Genomic DNA, 25,201 nt, shown 5'->3' with positions numbered 1-25,201 from the left:
CTCCCTGGTAAGCAGTATAATGCTGCTCCAGCATCCTTGATCTCCTCACTGGTCCAACACAGGGGTTTGAGTTGAACCCAAGGAAGCCTAAGGTGGGTCCAGTCAACCCAATGAACGAGGAAAAATGTTGGTGAAAGCTGATAAATGTGGAGAGAAAACAAAAGGGTCTACAGATAATATCCCAACAGTCAATCCACACCGGGGAGGGCTTCTAATATCAGATCATAGTACACTTTAGCTGTATGGAGAACAACAGCTCCACATACCATACGACAGGGTGAACTAACACTTCTCTTAATTTTAACTTCAAAGATTCCATTAATTAAATGTTATCATAATTTAGAAGCATTACCATAACTTTTGCCCTAAATATATTCTACCTGTCTGGCACACTATACATTGTTAATACTACTTCCATCATTGTATAGTTGGAATTCAGCTTACTGAAGTGCACAATTTACACCAAATTTATCAACTATCAACAAACTGTAATGCTGAACAAATGAAAGTTCTGTACTAACCATAATACTAGATCAGTGTCATAGTCTTCCATCTGGCACAATGGATGAGGCATCTGATAAGACATCGGCACCTTTTTCAAGATCTTGCATACAATACCCAAGATTGAGTTTGCCCACTTGCAACTTGCACATCCTCCTAAAGGTCACTAATGTAAGCAGGAGAAACCAAGACAACACTGGAAAAGTACAGTTTTGTACCTACCATAAATGTAGATGTTCGAGTGTTCATACAGCTGCAGTCATTACAGATGGGTTATCCTGCTGTCAGGCGGGTCCTCGGTCAGCCGAATTCCAAAGTCTAGGTCCGGCGTCGGTTGTCGTCGCTTCTTCCCTGACGTCAGTGCGGCAGGGGTATAAAAGAGGCAGCCAACGCCATTTTCTTCAGTTTTTCTTGCCCCAGATGTCAGGTGCCCCCAGAAGGAAGGCAATACATAATATTATGCAAACATGCAATGTAGATAAATCAAAAACAGTAGTTGCAAGCAAATACACCATAAAAGAATACCCCAAATAGGTTGTATGATAAAGGTGTTTGTCATAGGGCCTGTCCTAAGAGGGGATGGAGGGAGGGTAACCTGGACTGCAGCTGTATGAGCACTCAAACATCTACATTTATGGTAGGTACAAAACTGTACTATGTTCATTGTGCATACAGCTGCAGTCATTACAGATGGGTAGAATCCCAAAGCTAAGTAAGGATGGTGGGCACTAAGTGGAACTAGGAGGGGCGAGGATGCCCTACAGGACTGCTGTGGCAAAGCCCGCTCTAGATTTTGAGTATAGTGGAAGGTGGTAGTGCTTGGAGAAAGTGTGCACTGAACTCCAAGTAGCTGCTTCCAAAATGTCCTTGGTAGGGACCCCCCTGAGGAAAGCTGCAGAGGTAGCTGTAGCCCTGGTGGAGTGGGATCTGATGTTTACAGGCACAGATTTTCCATGAAATGAATAACAAAAGTGTATGCAGTGGGCTATCCATTTTGAAATTGTCTGTTTGGAAATAGCCTTTTCTTGAGCACCTGTAGCATAGGACACAAAGAGCTGCTCAGATTTCCTGAATGGCTTTGTTCTGTCCAAGTAATAACAAAGTTGTCTGTGAATGTCCAAGGAATATAGTAGTCTCTCCCCTTTGTTCTGTGGATTTGGATAAAAGGTAGGTAAATGAATAGTCTGATTCAAAGCTACACTGGATACTACCTTTGGCATGAAGGTAGGGTTGGTTCATAAGGAAACTCTGTCCTGATGGAAAATGATGCATGATTGCACAGCCATGAGGGCCTGTAGTTCCAAAACCCTGCGTCCTGAGGTAATAGCCAAAAGGAAGGCTGTTTTCCACAAGTATTGTAGCTCTGTTGAAGAAGCCGGCTCAAAGGGAGGCAGGGTCAGCTTTTCCACTACGAAGTTGAGGTCCCAAGCTGGGACTGGTGGTTTCCGTGGGGGTTTTATATTTTTTGCCCCTCTGAGGAACTGCCTTAAGAGAGGATGTGAGAATAAAGGAGGATCTGTATTGTATTGTGCAGAAATGGCTGAAGCGTGGATCGTGATGGAGAAGAAGGAAAGGCCACTGTTTAACATCTCAGCTAGGTACTGTAAAATTTGAGGTATATTTATTACCCAAGGATTCTGGCCCTTTTCTTGATTCCAGCAACAAAATCGTTTCCATTTGGCGGAGTAGGCTTTTCTAGTAGAGGGTCTTCTGGCCTCCAAGATGACATCCTGCACCTCCTTGGAGAGGAGAGTCTGTTGGGAAATTAAGGTATTCTCCATGCAGCTAGATTTAGGGTTTTGAGCTGGCTGTGAAGGGTTTTGTAGTTGTGCTGGGACAACAGAAGAGGGACTAGAGGTAGGATCCATGGTGGTGAGTGTGTCAGGCTCTTTAGGAGAGGATACCAGTGCTGTCGTGGCCAGTCTGGAGCAATGAGAATCATTTGTGGCCTCTCTGCTCTGGCTTTTAATAGAACTTTGGTCAGTAGAGGAAGAGGCGGGAAGGCATAAACTGTCAATGTTGTCCAATTGAAAGAGAGTGCATCCACTTTCCAGGCCTGTGGATGATAGGTCCTTGAACAAAATTTTTCCAACTGGTAATTTCTGTGGGTAGCAAATAGATCTAGGTCTGGCTGTCCCCATGCCGGAGTGATCTTTGAGAAGACTTGAGGATGCAACTTCCATTCGTGTGGGTCTGTCATATTTCTGCTTAAGTTGTCTGCCAGTGTGTTTTCCTTCCCTGGCAGGAATTGTGCCTGTAGATGAATTTGTAATTCCAGTGCTGTGTTCCATAGGGTCATGGCTTGCCTGCACAGGGGGTATGAATGAGTTCCCCCCTGTATGTTTATGTACCACATCACTGTGGTGTTGTCTGTCCTTATCAATAGCTGGCCTGGATGCAGTAGGTCTTTGAAGGTCATAAGAGCATTTTGCACGGCTATCATCTCCTTTTGGTTGATGTGTAGGTGCTTCTCTTTTTGGGACCATTTTCCCTGAATGCACTGATCTGCCATGTGTGCTCCACAGGCATAGTCTGAGGCGTCCGTTGTGATGATCTGAGTTGCTTGAGGTAAACAGAAAGGGGGACCTGTGTTTCTTTGGCATGCTTGAGCCCACCACAAAAATTCCTTTTGAAGGCATGGAATGAGTGGTATAACTGTTTCCAAGCTGTGGCTGTGTTGAGACCATAAGTTTTTTTAGGTACCATTGTAGTTTCCTCATATGCAGCTTTGCACATGGTATTAGTAGGATGCAAGATGCCATGAATCCTAGAGCCTACAGGACTTTCCTTGCAGTTAGTCTGGTGAAAGTTGCCATTTTGTTGAAGTATTGAGACAGTTGCCCTTGTTTGTCTGGCGTGAGGTAGGCCATCTGGGTGGTTGTATTTAAGCTGGCACCCAGGAAAATTATCTGTTGAGAAGGTATTAGTTGTGATTTCTTTTTGTTCACTGTGTATCCCAGGTAGTTTAACAGTTTTATTACAAACGCCAGCTGCTGCAATAGAATGTCCTTGCTGTCCGCTTGGATCAGGCAGTCGTCCAGATATGGGTAGATTTGTATTCCTTGTTGTCTGCAGAAGACAATTACTGATGCCAGGCATTTCGTAAACACTCTGGGCGCAGTAGATAAGCCAAAGGGCAATGCAGAGAATTGGTAATGGGTTGAACCTTCAAGAAATCTGAGGTATCTTCTGCAATCTTGTCTGATAGGGACATGCAGGTATGCCTCCTTGAGGTCCAATGTTACCAGCCAAGACTCCTTGCCCAGCATGGGAAGAAGCTGCTGTAATGTGAGCATCTTGAATTTTGGCACCTGTAGATATGTGTTTAGGATGGATAGGTCTAAGATCGGTCTCCAATCTTTGTCCTTCCTTGGTACCAGGAATAGTCTGGAATAAAAACCTCGACCTTGTTCTTTTGCAGGCACCTCTTGAATCGCTTTCATATCCATGAGAGTGGAAATTTGTCTTTGTGCCTCTGCCCTTTGATTTTGTGGCAGGTTTGGCAAGCCTCTCATTTTTGGAAGGGTGTGAAAGTGGAACCTGTAGCCTATGTCTATAATGTCCAGAATCCATTTGTCTTTTGTAACAATGTGCCAGTTTTTTGAAAATAAAGCCAGCTTTCCGCCCAAAGGTGCTGCCATTATAGCTTGGCAGGCATAGGGGGAAAAACAACAAATTCCACAGGATACTTTCAAAAAAACCACTGAGGACCAGCTTAGAGAGTCCAAATGTTAGTATAAATGCTGTAGAACCTGGTCAGTGACCACTCAAAGACCACCAGGATATGATTTCAACCACCAAAGTTTATTGAAGCGCTTTTCGTCTGCTTCATAAGCAGACTTCTTCAGAATACATTAAGTGCTATCCAACCTGCTGTATTTAAAACCCTAAATTGGTCATCAATTAAATGCACCAAGTGTTAATTAAATGCCTTAAAGGCAGAAAGGCAAATAACTGAGTACAAGGTTCCTTGCAGTCAATAAGTTAAACATTACTTCATAAAATATGTACTTCATAAAATGTACGCAGAACTGACATATTATTTTTCAATTATTTAAATACAGAAACTGCTTGTGTATGTTAAAAAATTATTGTTAAAAGTTGTAACAGTGAATTAAAATATTTGAAACACCAGATAAGACTGATAGACACTGACATGTATAAATGAGACTTACAAAAAAATATAATAATGTAAAGGTGTAAGTAAAATTAAATTAAACAAGTCCTATGTATAGTAAAACAAATTGTAACACTTATTTACATATTTAGTTAAACAAAAATGCACCCAGTTCATAATTTCTTGTCAGGGTGCTTAAAAAATAAATAAAAATATATGTCCAAGTATAATGCATTTTAAGAAAAATCTAATCTAAAAATACTCAAGTCTCGATACCCGTGCCATGAGTACCCCTAGAAAGTATGTACTAATAGTACTGATGCCTACAACTATCTTTTAAGACTTAAAATACTCAACAGACAAGATATGGAACACACATACGTGTGGCCCTTTGCCATAAGGTCCGCCATTTCAGGGGTGATAATGGTGTTAGAAAAATTGTAAACATTAAAGTCACCTAAGGTATTCGTACTAATGACCGGACCCTGTTGCCCTTGGTCCTCGTTCACACCGTTAAGTAATGAATTAGACAAAATTGTTTCATCACTAGGCACTTCTTCTAACTTGAATCTAGGAATTGTTGATAGGACCACTGAGGTGGATCCACCAAGATTTATTACCACCTTTGCTATTGATAGTGACATTTTGTGGGACATTGTCAGGAAGAACTGGCAATTGTTCAGAGTGGACCCAGGGGTGTTTGCTAAATTAGGTACAACTCCAAAGGTGACTTACAGGAAGGACAAAAACCTTAAGTCCTGGTTTGAGATGAAACCCCCTATTACAAGATCCCCGGGAATGTTCAAATGCCATGCTTGCAATTTTTGTAACCACATTATTGAATCTAGTAGATTTTCTGTCAACAACCAAGAGTATAAATTAAAACATAGGAACAACTGTAATTCCAAGATGTTGGTATATTTAGCGTTATGCCAAAATTGTTCGGCATTTTATGTGGGGAAGACTGAACGCAAGTTTAGGGAGCGTATTTATGAACACCAATACGCTATTAAAAAACATAAATTAACTAATGCCCTTGCTAAGCACGTTGTGGAATTCCCCACCCATCAGTTCAAATTTATAGCTATAGACCAACTAGTTGTTGACAACAGAGGTGGCCCAGCCTCACTAAGGTTATTGGCACTTGAACTACATTGGCAGATTAGGTTGGAAGCCTATCACTCCCCAGGTCTTAACGAAGCATTTTCCATATCTTGTCTGTTGAGTATTTTAAGTCTTAAAAGATAGTTGTAGGCATCAGTACTATTAGTACATACTTTCTAGGGGTACTCATGGCACGGGTATCGAGACTTGAGTATTTTTAGATTAGATTTTTCTTAAAATGCATTATACTTGGACATATATCTTTATTTATTTTTTAAGCACCCTGACAAGGAATTATGAACTGGGTGCATTTTTGTTTAACTAAATATGTAAATGAGTGTTACAATTTGTTTTACTATACATAGGACTTGTTTAATTTAATTTTACTTACACTTTTACATTATTATATTTTTTTGTAAGTCTCATTTATACATGTCAGTGTCTATCAGTCTTATCTGGTGTTTCAAATATTTTAATTCACTGTTACAACTTTTAACAATATTTTTTTAACATACACAAGCAGTTTCTGTATTTAAATAATTGAAAAAATAATATGTCAGTTCTGCGTACATTTTATGAAGTACATATTTTATGAAGTAATGTTTAACTTATTGACTGCAAGGAACCTTGTACTCAGTTATTTGCCTTTCTGCCTTTAAGGCATTTAATTAACACTTGGTGCATTTAATTGATGACCAATTTAGGGTTTTAAATACAGCAGGTTGGATAGCACTTAATGTATTCTGAAGAAGTCTGCTTATGAAGCAGACGAAAAGCGCTTCAATAAACTTTGGTGGTTGAAATCATATCCTGGTGGTCTTTGAGTGGTCACTGACCAGGTTCTACAGCATTTATACTAACTTTTGGACTCTCTAAGCTGGTCCTCAGTGGTTTTTTTGAAGGCATAGGGGGAAGTCATTGTGTCTGTTTTCTAAATGACTGTGATCTATCTTCTCCATCTCTTGGGGTTGGTGCTTGCCACTGTCTAGCTCTGTAAGATCTTGAGGTTGTCCTCTACCCCTTGGGCGTCTGTATCTGCCCCTTTGAGGTCTGTCCGTGACTGGAAAAGGACCAATTTTTTGAAGGCCAGTTTCTGCTGAAGCGTGGAGGATTACACCTGAAAGAAATATTTCACTGTTTGCATAGATTTCGCTTTTTCCTCCATTTTCTTTAGTACCTCCTCAACTTTAACACCAAACAATACACCTTTTTGGAGTGGTGCATCTAATAAACTTTGCTTTGACATGATCTGGTAAGGTTTGCTCTCTGAGCAAAGCATGTCTACGTATAACAGATCCCGTGACAGCAGTTCTACATGAGGCCTCTAAAGCATCAAAGCCACACTGCAAGGTATGTTTACCCACTTGCTCTGCTCCATGCAACAAATCCTGCAACTCTTTCAAATCTGGTTGTTCTGTTTGTGCCATTTTGCTTTTCAGCTGAGATAACAAAAACTGTTGGTACTTTAACATATGAAATTGACAGTTTAATGCCCTCATGGTTAAAGTGGCAGATGTACACACCTTTTCTCCCCCACCTTTCTAATGCTCTGGAATCTCTCTCTGAAGGTAAAGGGTTTTTAGCAGTAGAGGCCTTTATTCCCTTGGGACCCTGTGAAATTGTTTCTGGGTCAGCAGTATGGCTTTTATAAAGGAACTGGTGAGAATCAGGAACCCGGTAATACCTGTCTGGTTTAACAGGGGCTGGAGGAAAAGAATCTGGATTAAGACTGGCTTCTGCGTACACATCATCCAAAATATCTAAAACAGGAGGGATAGCCAGGGGCCTATGCTGGGGGAGCAATAGAAATTCCCTGAGCCTTTTCTTGGAATATGAGTAATCTTGGCCTTAGCAGTGGAAGTGCTCCCTCAATGTATGCAGGGTTTCCCCAAAAGAGTAGTCCTCAGGGGGGGGGAGACTGAGGGAATAGACTCCTCAGCATCAGAGTCTTCAAAAGTGGAATAGGCATAATCCTGGCACTCAGAATGGTCTGAGGTAATAGAAGCCTGGTCTGAGGAAGGGTAGTCTTCCTCCAATCTGGGTCTTTTGTCAGAGGGGGGTTGAGAACCCCTGATGAGAGTTATCAAATCCTCAGCCATTTTAAGCATCTGCTTTTTAGGCATGGGGCCTTAAGAGGAGGTCTGAGGACCCTGTTTTTTAGTTTTCATGGCAGCTTTAGATTTAGTGAAGGATTTAATAGAGAAGGTGGAAGGCCTGAAGACGCCTTCAGAAATGGCAGGCCTCACTAAATTTTCAGTTTCCCCAAGAGTGGCATCGGTATCTGAAGTGGGAATGGAGACAGAGAGCCTGTGACCTCGGGTACTGAAGTCATCGGTAAAATAGTTTCATCGGTAGTCAGGGGCTGCGTAGGCGCCTCGCTGAGAACAGGAGAACCGGTAGTCGGCCTAAGCGTGGTCTCAGCACTTAGTGCAGACCTCAGATGTCGGTCCTTGTCTTTGCATCTTTTGCTTAAAACTGGTGGCGGTATATCCGACGACATGATAATTAAATTTTTTGCCAAAATAATGAAGGGCGAACTCCGCCCGGCGCTTAATAGTGCGCTTGTTGAACCTAGCACAAAAACGGCAGGCCGAGACGTCGTGGTCTGGCCCTAAGCAAGGTATACAGTAAGAGTGAAAATCCTTATGCGGTATTTGCTTCCCACAAGAAATGCAATTATTAACTTTGCCTGACATCGGTCTGAGGCAAGAAAAGTTTCCCCAATGGGGTACTTAGCTTTAAAGAAGACTTCGGCTGAAATACTTCCGTAAATTTCAGGAGCTGGCCGACCGGCACTTGCGAACTGCTTCTGCTTCGGGCACCGCGCAGCAAGAAAGACTGAAGAAAATGGCGTTGTCTGCCTCTTTTATACCCCTGCCGCACTGACGTCAGGGAAGAAGCGACGACAACCGACGCCGGACCTAGACTTTGGAATTCGGCCGACCGAGGACCCGCCTGACGGCAGGATAACCCATCTGTAATGACTGCAGCTGTATGCACGAGGAACATCAGCTTCAAGCTGTATATGAAACAAGGCCTGGGCCAAGTCCAATGCAGACAGTCAACAGCCATAATATAACAACTTAGGTCCGGAGACAGAGATAGGGAGGGGGGTAAGGTTGAATCAGGTGGGAAGAAGGCTACAGAGATCTAGCATTAGAGTAAATACAACATTTTTGCGTCCAATGTTATCTCTTCCGTCCATCTCAACAGATGAGACAGATTTCCCAGCTACTAACACTCCACAGTGCTCTCAAGGCAGGATGTCGTGAAGAATGGTGGAGCCAAACAATGCATGGTACCTCGACTACATGTTCCGCTCATAAGGAGAAACAAAAGTGTGAACAGTAGACCAGGTAGCCACAGTACAAATGCCATTAAAAGGTAATCTGGCAAAGTAAGCTGCAGAAGCTCTGGCTGAATGAGCTTTTGGTTTGTGAGAGAGAGCGAGAGAAAGAGTGAGAGAGTGAGAGCGAGAGAAAGAGTGAGAGAGTGAGAGCGAGAGAAAGAGTGAGAGAGTGAGTGCGAGAGAAAGAGTGAGAGAGTGTGCGAGAGAGAGAAAGTGGAGTGAGAGAGAGAGCGAGAGACCGAGTGAGTGAGGAGAGAGAGGCGAGACCGAAAGTGAGTGAGTGAGAGAGAGCGAGACCGAAAGAGTGAGTGAGTGAGAGAGCGAGAGACCGAGGAGGAGTGAGTGAGAGAGAGCGAGAGCGAGTGAGTGAGTGAGAGCGAGAGCGTGAGCGAGTGAGTGAGAGCGAGAGCGTGAGCGAGTGAGTGAGAGCGAGAGCGTGAGCGAGTGAGTGAGAGCGAGAGCGTGAGCGAGTGAGTGAGAGAGAGCGAGAGACCGAGTGAGTGAGTGAGTGAGAGAGAGCGAGAGACCGAGTGAGTGAGTGAGTGAGAGAGAGCGAGAGACCGAGTGAGTGAGTGAGTGAGAGAGAGCGAGAGGAGTGAGCGAGAGGAGAGGAGAGAGCGAGAGAGAGCGAGAGCGAGCGAGAGACAGAGCGAGTGCGAGAGCGAGCGAGAGAGCGAGTGAGTGAGTGAGTGAGAGAGAGCGAGAGACCGAGTGAGTGAGTGAGAGAGAGCGAGAGACCGAGTGAGAGAGAGCGAGAGACCGAGTGAGAGAGAGCGAGAGACCGAGTGAGAGAGAGAGAGAGAGAGAGAGAGCGAGACAGAGTGAGAGAGAGAGAGCGAGACAGAGCGAGAGAGCGAGACAGAGCGAGAGAGAGAGCGAGACAGAGCGAGCGAGAGACAGAGCGAGTGCGAGCGAGCGAGAGACAGAGCGAAGACGAGCAGAAGCGAGACAGAGCCAGCGAGCGAAAGGAGCCAGCGGGAGACAGACAGCGTGGAGACAGACAGCGTGAGGAGACAGAGCGTGAGGAGACAGACAGCGGGAGACAGACAGACAGCGTGGGAGACAGACAGCGTGGGAGACAGACAGCGTGGGAGACAGACAGCGTGGGAGACAGACAGCGTGGGAGACAGACAGCGTGGGAGAGACCCTTCACTTTATAAACAAAAGTAATACAATCAGAAAACCACCAGGACAATGTGACTTTTGAAACCCAATCTCACAATTTGGCTACTGAAAAGGAAATAAAAAGTTGATAATTTTTTCCTAAAACTTGTGGTACAATGCAGGTAGAATCTCAACAGACAATGAACAATCATGAAATGTAAGGTAATACAAGGATGATTGCAAGGCAAAGCCTAAACTCAGAAATTCTCCTAACTGATGTAACAGCCATCAGGAAAATAGTTTGCAAAAACAAAAATCGCAGTTCTGCTGATGCTGCTGACTTGAAAGGAGATTTAGAGTTGAAAACCTTGAAGCAATAAGGTAATGTCTCAAGGAGAAAATGGATCCCTGATAGGAGGTCTAAGAAAAAACTGTTCCCCACGGAAGCAATAGAGTTCTGGCTCTCTCCTAAATGAAAGTTATTTACAGCTGCTAACTGTACCTTAATGGTAGAAAAGCAAGCACCTCCGTGAAATATTCCAATCAAAAAATTCTGAACAGATGGCAACGGTGCTGAAAAAGAATCCAAGCCCTTTGAGGATGTCCAGGTAGCAATTCTATTTTACTTACTTCTCTAAACCCTTCTGGTGTTTGGTTTTTGCAAGGAGGATAAAATGTGGATCACTGAAGCACAAAGCCTGGCATCCCTGACCATCACTGGAATTGGAAGAACCACACAGTCTAAGTTTAAGTCTCGGTGAGGCTGACGGATAGGTGAGATAGGAGATCTGAAGAGGATCCAGCACCCAGAAAGGGTGCTTCAGAGAAGGCCAAATGAAATGGAACCAAACCTGACAAGGCCAGAAGTAGGCAATGAGAACCACTGTCACCTTGCACCAAATGGCTTTCTAAAAAAAGTATTATGAGGGGAAACTATGGAAATGTGTGTAGGTGAACAAGGGGCCAAATGTAAATCATGGCATCCCTCTGCAATTGACCCTCTTGGAGGAACAGGGCAAAGTGATGCTGCACTTGGTGTTCAGATGGGACACTAAGAGGTCAAAGCATGGGTAGTCAGAACAACTGAAAATCATTGTTGCCTCTGACTGGATGAGGGAACAATCATGAGGCAGAAGAAAGAACCTGCTCAGATTGTCCGTTAAAAGACTGAAGCTCCTCAGGATGTACACTGCCACCAGAAAGTGTTGAGAAGACAGTGCCCACTGCAACACCTCATGGCTTCCCGATATGACAGATACAAATGGGTTCTACTTCCTTTTTGATATACCAAACCACAACCATGATGTCCATCTGGACAGATACCACATCCTTGGGGAGCGTGTCCAAAGCCTGCAACACAAGAATGACTACTCTCATTTCCAAGACACTGATGTGAAATCTGGCCTCTGCCATATATGCATTGAACAGTCTCCCTTCGAAATGCTCCCCCCCCCACCCAGAAAGCAGATCACAGTGGCATTTTGGGGGTGTAAAAATGACAGGTTGATCCCATGTTATTAAGGAGCTCAACCACTAATGTAAGGGACATCTGCATATTAACATGAGATGGATTAGGAACTGCATGGCTTGATACATCATCGACCATTGCATAGAGGGGATCCACTGCAATACCCTCATACAAAACCTTGCCTTTGGACCCAATGAAATGGATACAGCCATTGATCCCAGCAGTTAAAGTATCAGATTTGCTGGGGGATTTGAAGAAGAGAGGACCCCAGAAGCTTAATAATGAGCCCAAAAGTCTGCCATGGTGAACATCTTAGGGGCTGTGGTGAGACCAAAGGACAATGCATTGAACTGAAAATGTCTGGCTTCTATCAAAAATGGAGAAACCTTCTGGATTGCTTTTCTATCTTGATATAGTAGGCATCCTGAAGGTCTGAGCACAGCCAGTCATCCTTCTTCAAAACAGGCAGAATGGACAAAATTGTAACCATCCAGAACTTTACCTGATTCACAAACTGACTGAGCTGACTTGAAGTTCAGAATGCCCTAAGCTCCACAGTCTTTTTTTGAACCAAAAGAATCGAACAGATTCCGGATCCTTGCAGGTCTGGTGGGGTCTTCCTGGAGGACCAGCTTGTCTTGCAGCTTTGAAACCTCTGCTGCTGTAATTTCCTCTGACTGGGAGGAACATCTGGAATGTTTTATTGTTTACTGAAGGAAATCAAAGGGAATAACATAGCCTCTGGTGATTATCTTCTGCACCCAAGTATTGTAAGCAAGTAAGTGAGTGTTAGTCAGGCATGAGGGTGCAGAAAAAGGCACCCCTCAACTGCCTCCTGAGTGCAGCAGTTGGGCAATAGTTCAAGAGTGCTTGAAGGGTCTCTTGGTAAAAGGACCTCGAAAACCAAGGATTATGTAGTCTACCTCTGCCCATTGGGCAATGCCCATTAAAATAATTACCCTCTCTGCCTCGAGGGGTGGAGGCTATCACCAGAACAATCTTGGATACAAACTCTGGGATTTATGGAACCATAAATTCTTTCCATTTTTGGTTCCAGAAAAAAAGTCCTTCTGGGAGTAGAAAAACATGCCTAAAGCAGACAGGGTTTTGCCCTCCTGCTCACTTCTGCTGATCATATCCTTGACCTTCGGTCTGAAAAGCATGGAATCATTAAAGGTAGCACTACCACAGGATGCTTTGTAGCTCTCCACAAAACTGTAGAGACTCATCCAGGCATGCTGGTGAACAGCAATGCCAATGCCTGCTGCTCATAATGTGCCATTAGCTGCATTAGAGAGCAGTCACATAGACATGTTAGACACTGACTGAAGTGTAGACAGCTGTGATTGCACTATATTAGCAGGCAAGTTACCAGACACAGACTTGGAAAGCTCTTTTGTCAATTCTCTCTGGAATAAGTCATATGGGCTAGGTAATTTGGTGAGTGAAGAACAAACATCTTTGAAGTGTAAGTCCACTTTCCAAACTTGTCCAGTGTCCTGGACTCCCTGCTAGGAGACTGATAGAAGTGCTGTCTTTGGAAAAATCCCCTTTTTGCGGCTGTAGCAAGACCCCTGCTACAATATGGCCCAGTCCAAAGGAACACCAGTATGCTGTCAGTTTATCTTGGCACCAGCTTCACCTTCACCACACTGGGTTCCTTCAAGGCCTGTAGAGAAACTGGCTCAATAAGTTCCGTCAGCTGACAGGACCACCCAGTTAGTAGATGATCCAGCCTCGAAAGCCTCAGGGAATAGACTCCTCTTGGAGTGGGCTTCTGTGGTCCAACCCCCACCTCTATTGTTTCATCAATTCAAGTAGGTCTCCAAATGAGAAGTCATATAGGAGAAGTCAATATCTTTAGTGAGCGACTCCTAAGGGAAGCCCAAATGTCTCCTCTTACAAGTTTATTTCCTATGCCCTTCTCCAGTGGGAGGATCCAGAGATGACTCAGAAGCAAAGGGGAATTCCCCACACAAAATGCCTCACGGCTCACTGAGGCTGGCTGTCTCCTTCTAACAGAATGACCTTTAAGGAGGATCTACAGAATCCAGAGGGTGCTCGGACAGCCCTGAATGCATGTGAAACACCTCCTCTCTAGACTTGTAAAGCGCACTCTCAAAAGCCAAAGCCAAAACTGGGGCAGAGGAAGATCTTTAGAATAAGATCCCAAAGAAAGAATCTCCAGGGCCCCAATCCAATTTGTCTGAAGCAGACACCACAAGCAAGACATCTAGGGCCAAAGCATCCAATACTAGGGATGGCTGTGATAACCATGGAGTCGAACCTGAGTCCTGGACCTCTCAGCTCCAATGACATGAAAAGGGAGAGGGAAACTGAGTCGAAGCAGACTAAGCTCTTAAGGTCATCCCATGGGTATCACTCTGAGCCATGGGCTATAGATGAAATGGACGAAATGTAGAAGGAAATACTAAACAAGGGTGTCACTGGGACCTGTCACAGAGCCTCCAGTGGGAGAGGTCCTGAGAGGACCCCCATATGGATCTTTGTCCTGAGAAACGTGTCTTGTCATCCTGTCAACACTCGTTTCCAAGAGGCTTCTTGATGACTGAAAGGACTTGAAAGAGAAGGCCAAGAAGGGTGGCCTAGAAAACCAGTGCATTGACCTTTCTTGAAAGATAGGACAATGCATCAAAGGACTAGTTGACTCCAAAGAAAATATGCAAGGAGGAGAGGGCAACTAGATACAAATCAGCTCCTGGACAATAACTGCAAATTAATGTTTTGGTATCTTCGGTACTGGGGATATCTTTCTAGCCTTTTTTCCTGTTGTCAGATATCGGTTTCATTTATTCCCATTCCTTGCCCCCCCAATTCCTCTCTTTTGAGCATTATGACTTAACCCGTACTTTCTTCGCTGAAGGTGAAGTAGAAGTGGTCAAGTTTCCTGCTTGGGCATGGAAATCCTTTAAGATGAGTTTATTCATATGATCTGTAAGAGCCCTGGTTCCAAAAAGGACACAGGACTCTCATTCTGCATCAAGCAGGTCTGCTCCAAACAACAGACACAAAAAGCACTTAGGTCCTGGAGTGGGATATTGTGCCCACATGTAGTGCACCTTTTGAAACCAAAGAAAGGCCTTGTCACTCATAGTTAAGTCCACAGAAAAACACTTGCAGAAACACCACACTGAGAAAAAATTGTTAATCAAATATTCTTAAGTTTTAACATTTAACATGCATAACCAAATTAAACAGAAGATTTTTTAATACAGATATGGAAAGGCAGAAAGGGCAGAAAAAAAATCCCAGAATGACACTAATTCCACAAAGGAGCCAACCAAGTATGAAAAGGTTAAACTAGAAACAGGGGAGACAAAGTCTAACAGATATGCAGAAAAAGACGTCAGAAGTAGTCCAAAAAGCTAAACCAATATCCAAGAGCTTGAAAAAGGTGCTGATATCTGATCCAATAACCCAGTCTTTGAGATGGACAGAAGAGCCAACATCAGATCATGACATTTAAGATGATTAAAAGTAATGACTGGCAGATATACTACCAGTACAGTAAACAGATTCTCAATTGAAACAGCCTCACACAAATGTACTGTCAAATGTGATAATTCAGCTGTTACAATTTGGCTAGGAAAGAAATGTGGAGCTACTTAAAACAATTCTGCCATATAGTAGCTTTATCACAACACTAGTGGTACCTGTCAGAAACTCATGAAGTACAAACACGGGTCTCTAGAAAGGAGAAAAAAAAACATACCTCTCAACTGTCCCTGATTTTGACTCAAATTTTAGCTCTGTCCCTCTTAATCCCTCCTAAACCTAGTGACTTTTGGAGGAAAGGTGGTGAATTACACTTAATGAATAATGACAATAATTAAGAGTTATAGACTTCATTTACTTCAGAAAATGTGTATTAATTCAAATGCTTTGATTCTGTCAATGTTTCAAGTTAATAGCACTAATATTTTAAAAGTGTCCCTGATTTTTTCTTGACTTGTCCCTGATTTTGTTGAAATCTGTCCCCGATTGGTTGAGAGGGACACTGTTCACCAGCCAAGACTCCTATGTAGTACAACTTCCTGTTCTTGAGATTAGATAACTTCCAGGTTAATGATGACATGAATGCAGTTCAGTACAATACTATTACAGTGGAAACATTTCATCAAAGAAGATGAAATCTATATGATTACAACATGCTCTTTGAAAAACAACGGGTTTGGATAACAAGTATTTTCACAAGGACGTGAGCAAACTGCAGGAGAAGCCAGCTTCACAGAAGTATCAGGCATGGTGCAGTTTTGTGCATGTTAAGAGGGGGGTGGGGGCGTGTGTGTGTGTGTGTGTGTGTGTGTGTGTGTGTGTGTGTGTGTGTGTGTGTGGTGTGTGTGTGGTGTGTGTGTTGGATGAAGGCTTAAAAAAGTAGAAACTATTCTAAACAAAAACAGGCACGGATTCACAGACTGCTGCAACCACCAAAGACAGGATCAAATGGCAAACCACAAAGTCAGAAAATCTCTCTAGTGCCTTGGCCCATTGGCCTTTAAAAAGTGATTAAACAAGTTTAAAACACATTCACTTCTATATAGGGGAGAGCAAAAGGAACTTTAAAGACTGCAGGAGCATCTGAGAGATATACAACAGGAAAAAGAAAAGCCCTTTAGCAGTTCATTTTAATTTATGCCATGAAGGGGGTTGCAGTGGTTTGAAAGGTACTATTTTAGAAAAGGTAAAATTTTTAAACGATTTGATCTTAAAGACAAACTGTTGTATAAGGAAACTGTGTTTATTTTAAAGTATGGAAAACTGACACATACTGGTCTAAATGTTGACTGTAATTGGAAGCTGTTGCTATAATTGAAGGAATTTTTGGATTGGAGGGTGTGTATTAATTGTTTTATTAAATGTATTAATTGGAGTGTGTATTTAAAAATGTGTTTTAAACTTGTTTAATGACTCTTTAAAGGCCAATGTGCTGAGGCACTAGAGAGTTTTTCTTTTTTTAATAAATTTTTTGGATTTTCTGGCTTTGTGGTATGCTATGGATTCACAGACTAGCCTGCCAGGAAATGAAGAAGGGTTATAGAAGCAAGAACACCCATTAGAGAAGTACACAGTTGATGCAAGATCATCAAAGGAAAGTTTGCAGACTAGAAAATACTGCTGTTCTGCACACTTCTGACTTTCCATTTAACACCTCTGCATGCACCCGCCAAATCAAAGAATCATTAGGCACAACAAAGTATTCTAACATCATACAAGGGGCTGAGGTTGATACCTAGCACACTGAATGGACATGCAGCTTACTACATCATCTTTGAATATGTCCATGCTGAATTAACTATGCAAAAACAAATCACACCATATTCATGAACGAAGCTAGTAAGTAAAAGTGATGGACAGGCACACATGATTCCAGTCCTTTAATGGCACAATTAATTAACAAATCTGTGCCCAAGGTTAAGCTCCCAGCCAATGAAAACCTGGCATTTTCACTGTTTAACTACTTGCAATAGCTCAGACAGTCTGAGTCATCTCTCTATAAGTGTTTACTTGTGAAAGTTTCATTCTAGTCTTACAAGCTAAGATGGTTAAAAGTAATGACATCCACCGCCTAAATGCCGGCAGATATACTACCAGTACAGTAAACAGATTCTCACTTGAAACAGCCTCAAACAAATGTACTGTCAAATGTGGCGATTCAGCTGTTACAATTTAGCTAGCAGAGAAATGTGTAGCTACTTAAAACAATTCTGCCATATAGTAGCTTTACTGAGACCCTTAAAATTACCAAGGCCATACTACTGCAGTGCAAGGCTGTGCCTGTCCATCACAGGATATTGTCGCTCGATAACACAATCTCAATCGACGTCAGCTGCAGCGCAATGATTTTAGGCAGCCAGCTACTGAGACAGAGAGTGGGGTACTCACTCCGGACAGTGATTTCTGGATATTCTCCCTGGCTCTGGCAATGTCTTGAAGGATTGTACTAGCGCCAGTTTCCTACAGGCAGTGCAGAAAGAAGCAAGTCAAAAACATTACTATAGCAGACGAATAAGGTGCAGCAAAATGTTAATTTTCAGTGGTTAACAGATTCAAGACAAATGCAAAAGAGAACTGCTTGTATAAAGACACTTCAAAACAACAATACAAATACTTAAGGATTTAGTCGTTTCACTGACATTACACACATTTCAACAATATAATGTTACGGGCATAAGTTCGTGTAGTGGTCCTGCTGAAAGAGAAAAAAAATTAATGATCTTGGCAAACTAATTTTCCTTGGAGGTGATACAACGAAACTTCAAATGGAGACAGAATGAACCATAGTGGGATAAGCAGAAAGTGAAAATAAAAATGAACAAACATCTTAAACAGGCTATGCTAATAAATCAAAGCCAGAATACCAGCCTAGGGTCACTGCATGCTTGCACCTAGGTGAAAGAGAGAGGTTACACCAGGATACAAAACTGAAAATACCATGGACACAGTCTGCAGAGAATGCTCCTCACCATCCCAGCTCCTGCACAGGTTAAAGGTATAAATGTGTGAGGAAGAGGCCAGCAGCAGCAGAGAACTGATGTCAGATGCTCAGTTATGCTGACACATGACTAGATGCAAAAATGCTTTAACAATGCACATTAGAGAAAAACAGAATACCATACAGCAAAATACGATTTTTGCTAGACTTCCCTTTCTGCAGGCAGCAGCCTCTTCCAACCATCCATTTCCAATACTTGCTCTGCCCATTCAGTGTTGTTGGATGGGACGGGTGACAATAGCTCCTCCCCCTTCTACAACATTTAAGTGAGCAATATATCTCTTGCACAGAGTATGGGCAAAAAGTGATACTGTGAACTTTATATTAAAAAATGACTAGATACCACCAGTCTTTACTTCATATAATCCGTATGTGAAAATCCACAGTTAAATTACCAATGTTTTCTTTGTTAAGTGATGATGCTGGCTATTTTTTTTTTTAATAACTGCTTTCTTGACAGTAACGAGACACAAGACAATACTGGCCTCAATTTTATTTCACAGATTCATATCTGGTTCAAGATTCCCTCCACACTCCTGTTTTCTTCATTTCTGTGCTCCTCCAGAACCTTGCCTAATGGCTGCTCTACTTTCACCCAATTGGCCCATTTGTTCACGATCAGTAATAGCCCGGTATTCCTGGGGTAGGCAACAGCCCTAAAGATCCATCTGTCCGCATCCAGGTACTCCATCAGCCTTCTATTTCCAGTTTGGAATAGCTAGGTAGTAGGCCAGCGTGCTGGCCCTGGGTGGGGCAGCCTACCCTCTGGGTGGGTGCACCACCAACCTTGGCAGCTCCTCAAAGCCCACAATTCCTACCACTTGAGGGAAAGTGAGTCTCTGCACACTAGTTTCCTCTCAACTGTTTAGGACAAATGCATTACGGTAGTGCAAACTCAGCTGGCTCAGAACAGCATTACAGAAATTTCAGTAAAACAGACGAGTAGCAAGTAAAACATATCAAAACATCATGAAAGCCCAAAAATGGAGACTACAGCAGACAGCCAACTGAGCATCACATTTATCCCATACCTAGTATTTACAATTAACTTAACTTACACAAAAGAATTCTGAGTAGCTAGTTTATGATGGGACACTTCCCAATCCCAGAAACATAAAGGAAAGGTTATAAAAATATACTACTACTCACACTGCAAATGACAGGTGGCCCGTTTTCACTTTTATAATGAAAAAGGGACTCCAGACTCAAAACATTTAAATCTACTAATGAAGAAACATTTCAAGGTCTATTAAATTCACAATTCTCTTAACGGTACAATATTTCTTTTAACTTAAATACATAAAAAAGAGAGAGGGGGTAGATAAGAGCACACAGTCCTACACGGGTAAGGCCTACTAAATAACAGTATCCCCAAAACCTTTGCTGTGATTATACATACGGCTATATTATACACACACATTATATATATATATATATATATATATATATATATATATATACACACACACACAGACAGACACACACACACACACACACACACACACACACACACACACACACACACACATTTATATATGTATAAAATAAGCCCAAGAGTAGCATTTCACATGACAGGACACTTTGTACAGAGACTAGCATGAGTAGATGTGTTATCAGCTTGATCAGGGTTTACTTTCATGAGGAAAAGTAGTGCACTGAAATAAAATCATACAAAATGCATACGGGAATTTTGTCCAAGCTGCAGACAACTCTGTCTTAACTAAGGACACTCCCCATCCATTACAACCCCCTCTTTCAGAAGAAAAAGGAATTATCATTTAATATGCAATACTTAATATAAAAAGTCTAAGTTTGTATGTGTTTATTAGAACCTTTCACTAACTGTTCTTACTAATCATCAATCTATCAGGGGTAGAGAAACACAAAGTATGACAGGAATGTCTGCCCATATTAGTTTAGAGCTTTCTTAAAGTAAAGGACACTTACCCTGGAAGCTAAAAACAAGGCCTGATTTACCCCTGGGTGTCACAGACAGAGAGACCCTCCAAATATAAGCTGAGGAGAGAAAAATGAAGAATGGCTCCCCAACTACATTCGGACATAAGCAGAGTGGAACAGCTTGCAGCATAAGGATGGGATAAACCCACCCCTGCCCTGGGGAATACAGTCCTGCAACAGTCATCTACACAAACACTTGATATTATGGTAAGTTTCATGCAAATGTACTGTGTTCTTCACTTCTACCACTGTTGCAGTAGTCCTGACTACTGGGAGGTTTCCCACAAACCATAATGATGAGGAAGTGGAAGGTAGCCTGAAAAGGGCTAAGCTGTAACATACTCTGCAGAATGGCCATGGCAAACCCTATTCCAGTCCTGGAAGAAATGCCTGGGTCATCTAGGATGCCATCTCCCAGGCAGTCATAACCACACAGTAAAATGGCCATGACATAGTCTTCCCTACCCTACCCTCCCACACTTGCTGATATACCACATCACTGCAGTATCGCCCAGTGTCATCAGCAGGACTTCATTCTGCCAGACTGGTTTGAACGCCTAAAGTACATCCATCAAAGCTACCACCACTTTCTCATTTATGAGGTCCTTTCTTTGGACTGCATCCAGCCCCCCCCCCCCCCCCCAAAAAAAAAAAAAAACAGGTCTGAGGCACATATGTTTAGGGCTTGATTGGAGAGTTTCTGGGCAAAAATATTCTTAAGCTTTTTCTGAGTAGATCACCACTCCAGTTCATGGGATACGCAGAGTATGACAAGTGTTGGCTCCAAATGGCTCATATGTACCATTGGATATTTCTCGTGTGCATCTTTGCCCGAGGTACCAACAGAGTGGTGGAAGCCATGACTTCCACTGCTCTGAAACATTCTCTGGCTGAAACCTTCTCCTCTGTCATCTTCAGAAGTACTGCACCAAGTGTTCAATCTTCTCTTGGAGGACCAAGATCAGGTATATACAGTCCAGGTGTACTCACAGGAATAATCACTCTTTTGGAAGGGGGTAAGGGCTGAACAGGGAATGCTGAAGGAAAACCAGAGATTATGGAAGCAGTCCATGGTAAAAGTGGAAGGTCCTGCCTACATCCTCTTGTGACCATGCCTCAATGAGTCAGTTGCCCAGATATGGGTAGTTACAGATGTCCCTGTTGTGCATTAAGTTATTGCTAAGCACAGCACCTTCTGAAAACTTAAGTGCAGTGGCCAATCCAAAGGCTAAGGAGGTAAACTGGTAGGGGAAGCCACCTGCCTCAAACATGAGGCGGTATCTGTGGTCCATCATGATGTGAATGTAAGGACAGGTATCCCCAAGATCTAAACCAATCATTAAGGTCTGAGGAAACATTTGAAATTTGGTACATTTGAGGTTAATGTTGAATTTTCAAAGGTCCACAACGGGTTTTCTGGCCACCGGAAGTAGAATCCTCATGCTTTGTCCTTTTATTATAACAGGCTGCAATATCCTAGTAGTAAGAATTCCTGGAGAAAAGGGGAGATTAAATGCACTTTTGCCACAGGGAGATACTCGTCATAGGATCATAGGAGGTTACTAGGCTAATGGCCCTGGGGCCTTTATAAGCCTAGGCAAGAATTTATCCCCCAAAAAAGAAAGTTCAGTCAGCACCTGTCGCCCCTATCAATGAGAGACACAGGTGGAAGCCCTGAAACAAATTAGAGATTTCTTATCCACTCATCAAGGTTGCATTTGAAGAGGGTCAGTAACGTACTCTGATGTGTATGGGATGTCTATTCCAGAGGTGCAGCAGCCTCTGTGAGACAAACCTGTCTTTCCAGCAGGTTTTGTTAATGTCGCATATTAGATTTAGGCCTTTTGAGTGGGTAATGTGCAAAGAGTTAGACTTTCAGATATGGAGCATCTCTACTAGGGTAGGGTCCGAAACTGCCTTGGAGGTGAGAGACGGTTCATTTCTGAGCAATTGGGATGATCCTGAGTACAGTGATAGTGATTTGAGCCTGTCCACATAGGACAGGTGTTGTAGGCCATGGATTCTCTATGTGAGGTATTTCAGTGGCCTTTCCAGCTGGTGCAAGTGTTTGGAGAGGTACATGCCAAATGGGGCAATATACTCAATTATTGGCCTACTGAGGGAGGAGTACAGAGAGGTAATAACCTCCTTTTTTCTGGATGCAATCTCTTTACCTATGAGATGAACCAAGTAAAAGGCTTTTCTGACCACTGCCGCTACATGATGGTCGAATGTAAGACTGTTGTCAACCTGTGTACCCAGGTGTCTCACCACAGGTTGTATGCTTAGGGGCTTGCCACTGATGTGGTAATCAGTACGGGCCGTGTTTTTGCTGAATGGTATGACGATACATCTTTTTGCATTTCACTTAAGGCCCTGACTTTGCCACCAGTCATTTGTTGTTGAGAGACCTTCTTGCACTAAGTTAGCATCATTTGGGGAGTCAGTGACAGCACCCAAATTACAGCAGTCTGCAAACTTGGTCAGCCACAGGCCCTTTGTCTTTGCCTGAACCTCTGAGAAGTAGATGCCATACAGCAGGAGTCCCACCTGCTGTCGGGAGGTGGAGGCTCCTATTTTGACCTTGTGGGTCTCATCTGTGAGCCAGCTGACCATCCACTTGATGAGACTGGGATTTATAGCAAGTTCTGGTAGCTTTTCAATGATGTCCAAGTGGGGGATTGTTTCAAAGGCTTTGGCCAAAGTCAAGGTAAGCTGTATGTACGGACTTTCCCTCATCCAGGGCTTTGGTGATTGTCTCAAAAAAAGTCAACCAGGTTTAACAGGCAAGATGCCACTGGGTCAAGTGCTTGAAGATTGCCTATGTCATCGTTTATGAGGTCTATAATAATACACTCCATGGCTTTACAGATCAGAGTTGTCAAACTAATGGGGCAATAGTTTCCAAGATCAGTAGTGGCACCACCTTTGGGCAAGGGGATGACAAAGAGTAGCTGTGTACGACCTTACCATAACCATAGATGTCCTTCTCTTCTACGTTGCAGTATTTATAATGTTGCAGTATTCATAACAGTAGGTAGTAGCTGCCTGCAGCACCACTGTCTGGCCAGTATACCAAAGTCTTTGTCCGGAGGGTACATGTGACGTCGGCTACAAGGACCATAAACCGGTGTTGGGTATAAAGGTGATTTCTGCATGTACCCTCCTCAGAATAGTTTCTGCTGCATAAGCTAATGCCCCTGAGGTTTTTCAGGAGGGTCCCGAGACCCTTAGACTTACATGCCTGCTAAAACCAGGCCAGTAATAAGGCTATGTAGGTAGAGGCTTGGGGAAGAAGAAGAAGATGGCCACAGGTGTTCATAAAATACCTGCTATAGCAGAAGCAAGTAGCAGGGGGCAGGAGGGTGGGACTGAATACTGCAACATAGAAGAGAAGGACATCTATGGTTACGGTAAATTCTTACACAACTATTCTATGTCCTTCTGTTCTGATGTTGCAGTATTCATAACAGTAGGGAGAGTACCAGAGCTTTAAGTATGACCTTGGGAGGAGGAAGGGTTTCCGTGGTTTAGGAGACCCTGTAGGATAGTTCTTGCAAAACCGGCTCTAGCACGGGATGCCATGTCCAGCTTGTAGTGTTTGGTGAAGGTGTGCACTGAAGTCTAAGTGGCTGCCTCTAAAATAGAAGGGGAATCAATGCCTTTGAAAAAGGCATAAGAGGAGGGAGCTGCTCTGGTAGAATGTGATTTGATGCTGCCCTGTAAGGTTTTCCCATGGTGGGAGTAGCAGAAGGAGATGGACCTGGAGATCTATGAGGCAATGGTTTGCTTATGTATAGCTTTCCCTAGTGCTCTGGGATGGAAGGAAAGAAATAATTGTTCTGATTTCCTGATATCTTTGGTTTTGTCTAGGTAATATCTTAGTTGTCTGTGCACGTCCAGAGTGAAGTGTCCTCTCTGAAGCATTATGAGGATGGGGTAGAAGACAGGTAGATTAATGGTTTGGTTCAACGAGAATTCATTAACTACCTTGGCATGAAGGAGGGGTTGGTCCTGAGCATCGTTCTGTCCCTGTGAAAGACTAGGTAGGGGGATGTAGCCATCAGGGCTTGGATTGCTGAAACCCTCCTGGCGGATGTGAGGGTAACTAGTAGAACTATTTTGAATGTACAAAATTTCAGAGAAGCAAAATGAGCTGGTTCAAAAGGAGTTAGTGTTAGCTTTTCTAATACAAAGTTTAGATCCCACGGAGGAGGGATGGGATTCCATGGGGGTTTGATGTGGACTCCTCTTAAAAAAGAGTTTGACTTCCAGTCTGGATCCCAGGGGAGGTGAAATGGGCAGACAGGCAGACAAGTGGACTTTGACTGAGAAATATGTCAGTCCTGTTTGGAGTAGCTCACACAAGTAGGACAGGACCCTAGGGATGGATGTAGTAGGGGGTCCTGTTTGTTCCTATGACATCAACTGGAGAATCTGAGCCATTTAGCCACGTAGTTTCTCCTAGTGCTGGGTTTTCTGGCCTCCTGCAGAACATTAAGCATGTCCTCTGAGTAAAGGTGTCTGTAAGGGATGAGGATTACATCACCCATAAGGTCAGTTTTAGATTGTTCACCTGCAGGTGTAGCAGAGACCTCTTGTTCTGTGTGAGCAGGTCTATCTGGTGGGGTAACCTGTAATGATTGCCCTTGGCTAGAGAAAAAAGGAGGGGAAACCAATGCTGTCTTGGCCAAAAGGGGGTCACCAGTAGGATTTTTGGTTTGTCCCTCTGAATTCTCAGGAGGATTTTCTGGATCAAAGTGAAAGGGGGGAAGGCATACAGGAACATCCCCACCATAAGGAGAAGGTGTCCACTTTCCACACTTGTGGGTGTGGGTTCCTTGTGCAGAAGTTGGGCAGCTGCTTGTTGTCTGGGGAGGCAAAGAGGTCTGTTTGTGGAATACCCCACCTGTGTATCAGGTCTAGGAAAACCTCCCTCTGTAACATCCATTCGTGAGAGGGGGATGAGGTTCTGCTGAGTGTGTCTGCTGTCACATTCTGTTGAGAGGGGATACTCTGAGGGAGTCTGCTAGGTTCCAAATCTGAATGGCCAGTCTGCATACAGGGTATGACCTGGTCCCCACT

General features: G+C 43.2%; 1 protein-coding gene across 3 annotated transcripts in view; it reads right to left on the bottom strand.

The window, feature by feature from the left end:
- The window catches only part of EEF1D (eukaryotic translation elongation factor 1 delta), a 639,646-nt gene that overhangs the window by 347,904 nt on the left and 266,541 nt on the right, over positions 1–25,201 (bottom strand). For 2 of the 3 annotated variants that reach the window (XM_044067326.1, XM_044067327.1), the window contains exon 5: positions 17,548–17,619. The exons of the other annotated variant lie outside the window; for it this stretch is intronic. In XM_044067326.1, the coding sequence (XP_043923261.1) occupies positions 17,548–17,619 (72 nt within the window). The remainder of the gene's footprint in view (positions 1–17,547; positions 17,620–25,201) is intronic. 3 annotated transcript variants of the gene reach the window in all.

Source organism: Protopterus annectens, chromosome 3.part1 (genome assembly GCF_019279795.1).
Source record: "Protopterus annectens isolate FY-2018-M chromosome 3.part1, PAN1.0, whole genome shotgun sequence".
Lineage (NCBI taxonomy): Eukaryota > Metazoa > Chordata > Ceratodontiformes > Protopteridae > Protopterus > Protopterus annectens.
This window is presented reverse-complemented; position numbering and strand designations above follow the sequence as displayed.